Source organism: Hypomesus transpacificus, unplaced genomic scaffold (assembly GCF_021917145.1).
Source record: "Hypomesus transpacificus isolate Combined female unplaced genomic scaffold, fHypTra1 scaffold_487, whole genome shotgun sequence".
Classification (NCBI taxonomy): domain Eukaryota; kingdom Metazoa; phylum Chordata; class Actinopteri; order Osmeriformes; family Osmeridae; genus Hypomesus; species Hypomesus transpacificus.
Window position 1 is genome coordinate 19,876 of NW_025814002.1, and position 10,440 is coordinate 30,315.

Sequence of the window (10,440 nt, forward strand, 5' to 3'; positions counted from 1 at the left end):
GGAGGGCGAAAGAGCGAACGCGAGAGAGAAAAGGCGATGAGAAAAGATAGAACTCCCGAAGACGCTGGTGGGACAGACAAACAGACGCAGGGAGGTGGGGGGGAAAGAGGGAAGGAGGGATGGAAGGGTGGAGTGGTGGCACAGGGGGATGGAGGAGAGCTGTGGGCACATTGCTGCCCAGTAGCAGATGGTGGCACAGTAGGGTTGGCAGAGCAGGCTCAGGTCCTTATCCACAAGGCCGTCCTCTCCTGGCCCAGCCCCTGACCCCTGACCTCCCACTAAACACCAGGGGGAGACCAGGTGAAGCTGGACCCCAACCACCAGGCACAAGGAAGTCCCTAAACAATAAAAGCTGTGACTGGCTGTAGGTATCTGTTATTGTGTGGAGCTGATTGGCCATGAGTAAATGCTATTTTAACATTCACACTATTCATTTAGCAGATATTTTCAACACACAAATAGTACATATATATAGCACAACAGAAAAATCAAGGGTCAAGTTCATAGTTCTAACCGTATTGGTGTAGGGAGAGAGAGAGAGAGAGAGAGAGAGAGAGAGAGAGAGAGAGAGAGAGAGAGAGAGAGAGAGAGAGAGAGAGAGAGAGAGAGAGAGAGAGAGAGAGAGAGAGAGAGAGAGAGAGAGAGTAGGAGAGAGAGTCATGCATGTGGACCAGGACACAGTAAGAGATGCTATTGCTGCTCTGCCCTGGAGCCAAGTGATTAACCTGCACCACCCTGTACAGTAGCACAGCCACACACACACACACAAACACACACACACACACACAGAAAAATAACACGACCACACAACACACACCAACAGCAGGTTCAGATCCACAACAAACTCAGAGCCGGCGCTACTGGATAAACCGCCAGGGACTGCACAATGGAGATGGACGGATGATTCAGAAACAGTGTTTTTCAGCGCTGCGATGGTAGAGAAAGCCTGGAGGCAGATTGCAGGTTGCCCTCCCTCCCCCTTCCTCCCTCCCCCCCACCCCCATGCTACCCTGAGCTGCAGCAGCCTGCTGTGAAGGTCGAAGGAAGGACTTCTATCCCCAGGGCCTCTCCCCCCTCCAATCCGCCCGCACACTCTCTCCTCCAAGCCTCAGTTCCCACCTGGGAATGACCTCGGAGAGAAATCAAATGCACGTCAACCCAACACCACAAACTCCCATAGATGGACTTCCAGGACCAAGCCAATCAGATCGCCAGGAAAACGCTTTCAGGATTTCGAACGTTGGTCCAAGACAACAATGGGGGAAATGGCATTGAGGTTGCCATGGAGACTGCGGGCTGCGAAGAGAACTCCTTTCATAACATATGTCTGATCTGGCTGGGCTGTCAGCGCATAGCAACAGATTCTACCCACTCCCTGCAAAATACATTCATCCTTAATATTATTGACAAGAAGATATATGTATATACTGAAAAGATGTGACTTAACTGCACAAAACAAATTAAGTTCTTAAGCTTTTTCAATGACATTCCAGTTTACGTTTTTAACAAATCGCCACATTAAAATGTGAATAAAAATTGTCATAATTGATCTGACCCTTTATCTGATACTTTGTTCGGAGTTCAACATTCAGGCTGAAGAGTTGGATGGGATGGAGGGTGGAGGGAGGCAGTAAAGGAGGGAAGGAGAGAGACAGGGAGGTGGATGGATGGAGATAGGTAGGCAGGGAAGACGAGGATAAGGAAGGAGGAAGGGATCAATGGAGGATGAGAAAGAGATGGGAGAAGGAAGGAAGGGAGGGAGGGATGGAGGGAGGAAGAGATGGAGGGATGGAGGGAGGAAGAGATAGAGGGATGGAGGAGGTGCATCATCCCCAGGCATGACTATGCCATCCGGTCATTAACCGGTAAGCCAGGGAACAGGAGAGAAGGAGAAGTAGAGAGATGGAGAGGTTTCCTCTGGTGGAGGCTGTGGTTCTGCAGAGACACGTCTCAGAGAGAGGCTCTGGTCAGAGGGGCCAGCAGGAGACAGACTTGTTGCAATGAGCTGTGAAACCCGCAGAGAGGTCAGGCTGTCATCCTTGGACCCCTGCACCGCTCACCTGGGCAACGTCCCCATGCTGCACTCCAACCTCCATCGTTTATTTTGGGGTAGAAAAAGAGAAGAGAACGATGGAAAGAAGGTGGGAAGTAGAGAGAGAGAGAAACGGGTAAGGAGAATTGAGAGGAGGGGGGAGAGAGAGAGAGAGAGAGAGAGAGAGAGAGAGAGAGAGAGAGAGAGAGAGAGAGAGAGAGAGAGAGAGAGAGAGAGAGAGAGAGAGAGAGAGAGAGAGAGAGAGAGATTGAAGGACAGAGTTGCTGGGGCATAAGTCTGTCTCTCTGAAGCTAAATTCTATCAGACACCCCTGTGTTCTTCCAGTCTGGAAAGGACGGGGGGTGGGGGGAAGAGATCATTGATGATCCCCCTCCCCTCTTCTATCCCCCCCCACCCTCACTCTCTCCACACTCTCTCGCTCGCTCTCAATGCTGCCTTGGTCCTTGGCAGGTTCACGTTACCATGGAAACTCTCACATTGCCGCAGGCTGGTTGGAACACGCTGGTTGAAAAAAGAAAGAGAGAGACTGATAGAGGGAAAGAAAGAGAGAGGCTGATACAGAGGGGGGAGAGAGAGCGATAGTGAGGGGGGAGAGACAGAGGGAGATTACTGCAGTGAGAGGGAGGGAGAGGGGGGATGAGGGGAGGGGGTACAGCGGGCGAGAATCACTTCTCCAATTCATTACCCCGCACAACTCGCTCCCCCACCAAATCTTATCATTTGCATCAGCCGGGGTGCAGAACATGGGCCCAGTCCTGCTCTGTAGGCTGGACACGTTGGATCCAAACTTCAGACCGCATTCAATTATTCATCCGCTTCACTAGACAACACTCACTACACAGGCAAACCTGCACACCGCCTGTAGGCAGCACATAGGATAACACCGTCCCATACATCACTCCAGAGACACAGCCTGGGGTGGAGGGGACATCTACAGGGATATCTACCTATCGTCATCTGTGGCAGTCACAGTCTCACGGCCCCGGCCGTGACTTGAACCTGTGACCTTGTGGTTGTCCTTTTGAGCCGTCATGGCTGCATGTGGAGACGGTGGGCCTGACAAACACAGGCTTTGTCAGAGTCGGGGGTGTCCATTTTGGATCTGCTTGAGAATGACTGACAGTCTGCTCAAAAGGATGAAATGGAACGGGAGAGAACATCTGTGCTCTGTGAAGGCGATTTTCCCCCCGGCATTTATAGAGAGGAACACCCACACGTCTCTATGAGCCGTTTACCTGTTGTGTAACATGACAACTTAAACAGCCAAGACATCTGCAGCACCAGGCTACCTGAATATCAACCCACGCAGCGTTCCATCACACACACACACAATCATCCTTCTGCCACACACACACACGTAGAGGACAGGCACATATATACACATAGCCTTCGATCACACATTTGGACACACGCATAGCTTTTCATCACGCAAACACACGCATACTGCACATATCTGTGAGAATAAATCTAGATATGGCGTACGATTTGATTCTGCGTCAGATGTCTGATCCAGCACGATGCCCCAGACACCTTCCATGCAGCACAGAAGCTATGGAACCACACCGATCCCAGAAGGAACCCTCTGTCCCCACGGAGGAAGGACCAAACCTCTGAAGAAAACACTTCTGGATCAAAAGGATGAAAGAAGACATCATCCCATGACCTTGTCTCTCATCCACCAGCATCCGCATATCACTTTACGGGTTTTCATAAACAGGTCTGAGTAAGAGAATGTGCGGGGTTGTGTAGACTCAGAACGGATGATTCACATATCAGAGATAAGCTGCACCTGCAGTGTCCCCCCCCCAAAAAAAGGGTTGTGTGTGTCCGTGCGTTCCTGTGTAGCTGAGGTATTACAGACGTGTGATTGTGTCAGAGGTGCCCCGTGTGCTCATTAAGAAACAGGACCACACTCCAGTGCAGAGCACAAGTCTGAGGCAGAGCAGAAGCAGGTCTGGCCAGCGGCTGTAGAAGGCTGTGTTACAGCGCCCTCTGGCTGTGGACAGGAAGCATCACAGGAAGTTGGCAATCACGAGTCCATCATATGTGCAGTCTGTCTGTCAATGTTGGGACGCTATCTGTCTATCATTTCATGTCAACGTTTGTAATTAAGCCTATGCGTTATAGCACCACAAGATAAAAGTATACAACCTAACAATATACAACAGTGTACAACTACCAATTCCTTTTTTTTGAAGAATTTGGGAAAGTGTCAAATGAATCACACCACAAGGCCTGCATCTGTAAATTACATTAGATTTATTATCCACGTTTATCAGACAACCTCTTATGCTCTCTTCAACAAGGTTTTTGCTGGTCGGACAGCCAACAGTAAGGTTCGGCATGTTAAAAAGGATTGGGTTAGGAACTAACTTCATCATATAAACAGTTTACAAGCTAGTCATCCTCCTGTCTGTTTTTCTTCTTCTTTTTCCTCTTTTTCCCAGAATCCTCTACATCACCATAGGCGGAGTCGAGCCTTTCATCTTTCACATCAACTTCCTCTTTGACAGTGATGCCTAACCCCTGCAAACCCTCTGACTCCTCGTCCCCCGCTCCTCTGTCCTTATCCCTCTTTTTCTTCTTCTTCTTCCTCTTCTCCTCCCTCGGATCAGTCTCTTCCAGGCCCTCTGGAGCCACAGGCTCCGTCTTCACACTTATCAGCGCTCGCTCCTCCTCTTCCCCCCCTCCCTCCATCGCCAGGCTCCTCTTCTCTCTCTTCCTCTTCTTCCTGGTCTCTTCCTCCTCCTCCTCTTGTCTGACCAGCTGTCGGGGGAGGTAGGGGCCGGGGTTGGAGGAGGACGCTGAAGGGACCGGAGAACTCTCTGGTTCCACCCCGGAGAGGGTGGGGGTCTTGCTGCCGAAGGGCTGGAAGCGCTGTCGTAGCCCGGGGGGGATGGAGGGGGCTGGGGTGGCAGGGATGGCCTTGGGGGCCTGGTTGGTGCTCACATCGCCGTAGTTCTCACACACGTTTAGGAAGCCGCTGAAGGCGGGTCCACACACTGCCTTCTCGGGGAGGCGGGAGTGGCTTGTGAGGAGGCGGAGCTCGTTGGCACCAGGGGGAGTGGCCAGAATGCTGTAGATCTGGCCACTCCCACTCTGCAGGGTCTGCAGACCCGAGAGAGAGACCTGCAAACTGTCAAAACTGGAAGGGAAGAGAAAGGACAAGCAAAGGATAGAAGAGTGTTATTAATAAGTATGATTAAGTGGTACTTGAGATGGATATTTTGAACTGTGTCTGGAAAATACACTTATTTGACTAACCACCTACATACTGTTGTGCTCTATTTGTATTTGTCACATTGGATAAAAGAGTCTGCTAAATGAAAACTATTCTAAAATGTCTTAAGGGTAATAACACATGCAGATGCTCATTATATGGGGGGGGGGGGGGGGTATAGAACAATACAGCTATAGAAAATTGGGTTTAATTTCACATAAGCTATTCAGTGAGAACATACCCGTTAGGTTTGAAGCTGTTGGGGGCTTTGATTAGCCAGAGCTCTGTGTTTTTGTCACTGACACTGTCTATCAAGGTGCTGGAACATGGTTTATGGGAGAATGACACGAAGTCCGCCGGGCACTGATACGTCGTGTCTAGAGAGGGAGAGGAGATGTTTGTAGAGCGACTAGTAGAAATTGTCATAAGATTATCCTACCTAACCTCGGTGATTTAGGGATGATGGAGGTCTTGCATTATAGCTAGTCTGCTAACGTCAACGTGGATTTGAGACATCATTACTGCATTATCTATGTGGGACAGATAGTTAAAGGAATATATACAAAATACATATAAATATATTTTTGACTGCTGACCTGTTTCTTAACTTTGTGGTGAATCAACAAAGTTTTAATCTATAATTTGTGCCTGGTTTACTTATGCCACCAGCGATACCGAGTTAGCATAGCTTTCTTCTTACCTATATTTTTCCGTTTAGATGTTGAATCCTCTTGGGTAGTCTCATCTTGTCTTTGTGGGGGTATATTTTTAGGCATAATGTATTATTTATGTGAAGATATATACAATTCTGTTCAACAATCACAAACGTTTGAACCGGAAAGCATGACATTTGCTGCTACCATAACTGCTACACATGTTGTTTAAAATGTACCTATGACCCGGAAGAATATACGACCCACCCAGTTCCGAGACACTGTGGAGTTTATACACTAGATGGCGCTCTTTGACAATCTCTGTCAGTTACCAAAGTGACCTTTGATTTGAATGGTATCGAACTGATGTCTAAATGGATCCAATAATAAATAAAAAACTCGATGATACATTTCGTCATCAAGCAGACATTTTTCTATCCAATGCAACTTACCAACAGCAGAATAATGTCAGTCTTGACCCTCCTAAATGGAATCAAACCCTCTTTGAAGGATTATTGGGCAAACATTTTCACCCTAACAGGCTAAGGGCATCCCGACATGCTGAAGTAAGATACATATGTTGATCACATAGCTTTAAGCTGATATACTCCACGATTATTTGCCTAATAGTCATGTTTGGACTCTGTGGGAAAGTATTTTATGGTTCAATGCAGAGTACTTCCATAATGTCTTGTGTTGTGCCCTGCCACTGGGAGCTATGACAGGTCGTCCCTTCAAACGATCACTATCACTGACCCAGAATCAACCCCAAGAATGACATGCTAGCCCAGTTCACCACTAGGCCAAGAGGAGTTCTACAGGGTCAAAATACATTCAGTCGCTTTAAAGTCTCGGTGTGTTCCAAACCACTTCTACTACTGAGCAGGCCATATCCTCAGCCTTACCTGGATTGGTTTTGCCATTTTATGTTAGGCAAAAATGTATCTGAGTTAAAAGGTATTCCAAATTATGAATGGGAAATATAGAAAGTTTCTCTGTAAATAGCCTGTAGAGCCTCAGCGTATGCACTTAGCAGATGCCTTCACCCAGAGTGACACATGGGGCTTGGTGGGTTAAACAACGTACTCTTCCACTGAGGTATACTCACCATACAGTTGTGTGTGTGAGAGGGGGGGGGTTGCTAAGTTTTTAGCAACAATTCAAATGAGATTGGCTGCGTGCCTCTTGGTAAACAATATCCATCTGATTGTGTTTTGTTTGTTTTCTGTTGACTTTAGCTGTTGCTTGCAGCATTCAAGCCAAGAAGCACTGGATGTTCTAGTACTCCTGAGTACTATTGATAGAGTATCCCTGAGGGGATAGGTATTGGATTGCTTAGCAATCGACTGCAGATCAAGACCCCCCTCTACACGGTTTTAGGTTTAGAAACTGTCTGCAATATGAATACGTTATTATATAGTTTAGCTGCTCATGGAAACAACGTGGTCTAAGTTGTTAAACTAAATCCAAAGCATTTCCTCATGGGCTCAATCAGAAGTCTCAGAACGATTGTACAAATGCCTGGAACCTGAACCACCTCTGCTACCCTGGTTTCCTGACCTAGTTAAGAGTCTCTCCTGCACACATGTTTACCCAGACGCTTCTAATTGTCATCATCTGCCCCCGTAGTGGTCCGCGACGGCCACAAGTACATTATTGCAACATTTCTAACACTCAGAACGAAGAAAACACAGTCAGTAGTAGCCTATTAAAATGGGCTACACACGTTCCGCATTCTGACATCGCAGCCTTTGCATGGGTTGTACCAGAGCCTCTCTGGTTTTACCTGGTTTTACCAGGTGAGGGAGTTCTTCCCTCCCAAATAGAGTTGATTGGGTCCATAGCCCGTCTTTTCTAAAAAGTTTTCTCAGCTAGGCTACCGATTGCTGGGCCGGGCGGCCCAACCGTAACGATACGCGTCAGGGAGGATGGATAAGAGCAGTGCCGGAGTGATGGTATGGTTTTACCAATTGAAAAACGGCTGTTTTACATAAATCTCAAAAAACGATTTTGATGGCCAAATATTTAGCGTGAAAATCCCTATCTGCATTACATCAAACCCACATGTCCTACGTTTGGGCTAGATTTACAATATTTACAACGTCTAGCTCCGTGCTTGATTAACACTCGGATCGTTAAGCAGTCTCAAAACTTAGCGGAATAGCCTACATTATCCGTTAGAAAATAATGTGCCGCTAACAATTATATGGCGCCAGGTCAGGACGCCTGTTGTTCCGGGGATATAGCCTACTATTTAGTTATATGGTCCGCAAGTTTTTATTTATTGGTCAAGTGGTCCTTGGACTGAAAAAGTTTGAGAAACACTGTTTTAAAGGAATGGTCAATAGGAGAGAAAATCTGTCTATGTTTGCTGTTTTTTCTTTACGTTTTTTTTTTCTTCAGTTCTTTGCCTCCTCCTGTGACCTTTATCTTCTAAACCCCACCCCCCACCCTTCCCTTTCCAGTTTTCCCTCTCTCCCTCCCTCCCTCCCTCCCTCCCTCCCTCCCTCCCTCCCTCCCTCCCTCCCTCCCTCCCTCCCTCCCTCCCTCCCTCCCTCCCTACCTCCCTCCCTCCCTCCCTCCTCCCTCCCTTCCTCCCTCCCTCCCGTCTTCTCTATGCCTTCCAGTCCTCTCTGTTCTGGTGTTCTGTTTACAGAGGACGATGGGAACCCCGGAACCAAGGTGACCGCATCTTGACTCTGTCTCCTCGGGTCCCCCTGGACCGACATTGACACAGCTGGACTCCCGTCTCCACGACGACCCCCTGCAATCACCATGACGCCGGCAGGAAGTGGGCTGCCATTGCATCCTGGGGCTGACTTCCTTGTCCTGGTCCTTTATAGGCAGCCAATCACCCCCTCTTCCCAGAACACCAATGAGCCCAGCTTGTCTCCATGATAATAGAGGGTTTCCGATAATCACATTGGTAAGAATCATATTACATATTGTCCATAGGTTTAGCACATGGAATGAGAAACCCACCAATTACTATCTACTGATGAAACTGGGAGTAATAATTAGCTTGATGACTGGAATGTTGATGGGATAATTGACCTAATTTTGCTCCTTCATGGTTCAATGCTTTATCTGTTAAGTCTCTATTTTAAAACACTGTAGGGTTGAGTTTCCTGACGCATGTGAAGTCGAGTCCTTGAATCAACATGTCAATATCAATGAAGATTTTCCACGTAAAAGGGCTTCCTAGTACTAGACCATAACTTGAGAACCCGCCCATAAAGTTGCAGGTGTGCCCTGTAGAATCCTAAACCCATTCAGGACCCATTCAGCCAGAAGCTTCATGTTAAACCTTATAGTTCTGAGTCGATGCATTGAGTAAAGATGCATTGTTGTAGGAGCAGCGAAGCACACTCAAAACCCTAGATATTTAGACCCAACAGTCTACCAATCTTACCATGACATCACCAAGTGAGCAAAAACACATTGTTTGAACATTTCCTTGCTTCCTTCTCTTATCAGTGAGACTTTGGATTGCCGGTTTAGTCTGACACATGCTCTGGGGTGGGATGGGGTCATTTCAGGTCCAATTTCATCCTTGAGCACATAAAGAACAACACTTTACAAATAAAATATATTTCTGTCTGGGTGGAATACTTCCCTCTCAGGCAAGCGTCACGCAAAACATACCTAAAAAAGGTTGTTTTCGACACTATTGTTTCAGTCAGAGTACCTTGTGGTGAGTTCCATGTCTTGGAGTTATTGAATTTCCTTTCAGACTAATGAAGTGAATTTGATTTCATATTGATTGCATCTACAGTATCATTTTGGGATATGTTGCTGAGAGAGATTCCACGAACATTACTGTTACCTGAAACTGAAGTATTTTCCTTAGTAACACTGGCTTCTCAACATCTGAATAATAACTACATTTACGTGTACCAGCAATGTATCTTGAATCTTTACTGAGCTATTTGTAGTGAAAGCTGAACCGAATGTGACTCGATTTGGTTGCATGGAGTTGGCTCCATTTGACGTAAGAGGCGATATGAGTGTAATCTCATTAAGCTCCTCCATTCATAGTTCACCCTGGCAGCCAAAGTGGGTCACCTAGCAGGGTGTATTCCAAGAAGTCGGCACAGATATTAATATCAGAAGTCAACCTTCCATTAATATCTGGGAAAACAGACCCAGCCACAGCAAAGAGTGTAGAGGCACACTAGTTCTTTACAATATAAGTCCTTTGGCCACAGGAAGATCAGCGATTGTGTCTGTGAACCTTTGACCTCCTTTATTGCATCACTTCCACCTCACGGATCAATAGAGGGGATGGAAAAGGGGAGGGGATGGGAAGACAAAGGTAACCCAATGGTGACACTTCACAGGAAAAACCTACATCCAAGCTAGAGGACCTCAAAATATTCCACAATGTATTCATGCAGGAAATTACAGTAAGATGCTTGAAGTCTCCCATTGTAGGTGCAGCTACCGCATTCCGCAGTCTACACGTAAACATGGAATGAGTCTGTTTCCATACAACCTCGGATGTATAGCCGAAT

The 10,440-nt window shown here is 47.1% G+C and overlaps 1 protein-coding gene across 1 annotated transcript; it reads right to left on the reverse strand.

Moving 5' to 3' along the window:
- Nucleotides 1-4,292: 4,292 nt before the first annotated feature.
- On the reverse strand, nt 4,293-6,169 carry polr1g (RNA polymerase I subunit G). Its single transcript, XM_047017165.1, has 3 exons — nt 5,974-6,169; nt 5,515-5,650; nt 4,293-5,198 (listed from the first exon to the last, which is right to left on the reverse strand). The coding sequence occupies exons 1-3, from the start codon at nt 6,047-6,049 to the stop codon at nt 4,451-4,453; spliced, it is 960 nt and encodes a 319-aa protein (XP_046873121.1). The 5' UTR covers nt 6,050-6,169; the 3' UTR covers nt 4,293-4,450.
- Between the last annotated feature and the right edge of the window lie 4,271 nt (nt 6,170-10,440).

Excerpts from the sequence above, each read along its gene's own strand:
- polr1g (XM_047017165.1), bottom strand. The coding sequence starts at position 6,049 with ATGCCTAAAAATATACCCCCACAAAGACAAGATGAGACTACCCAAGAG. Across the intron at positions 5,651-5,973 it reads ATCTAAACGGAAAAATATAG|ACACGACGTATCAGTGCCCG; the intron begins GTAAGAAGAAAG and ends CTCCCTCTCTAG. Across the intron at positions 5,199-5,514 it reads AACAGCTTCAAACCTAACGG|TTTTGACAGTTTGCAGGTCT; the intron begins GTATGTTCTCAC and ends CTTCCCTTCCAG.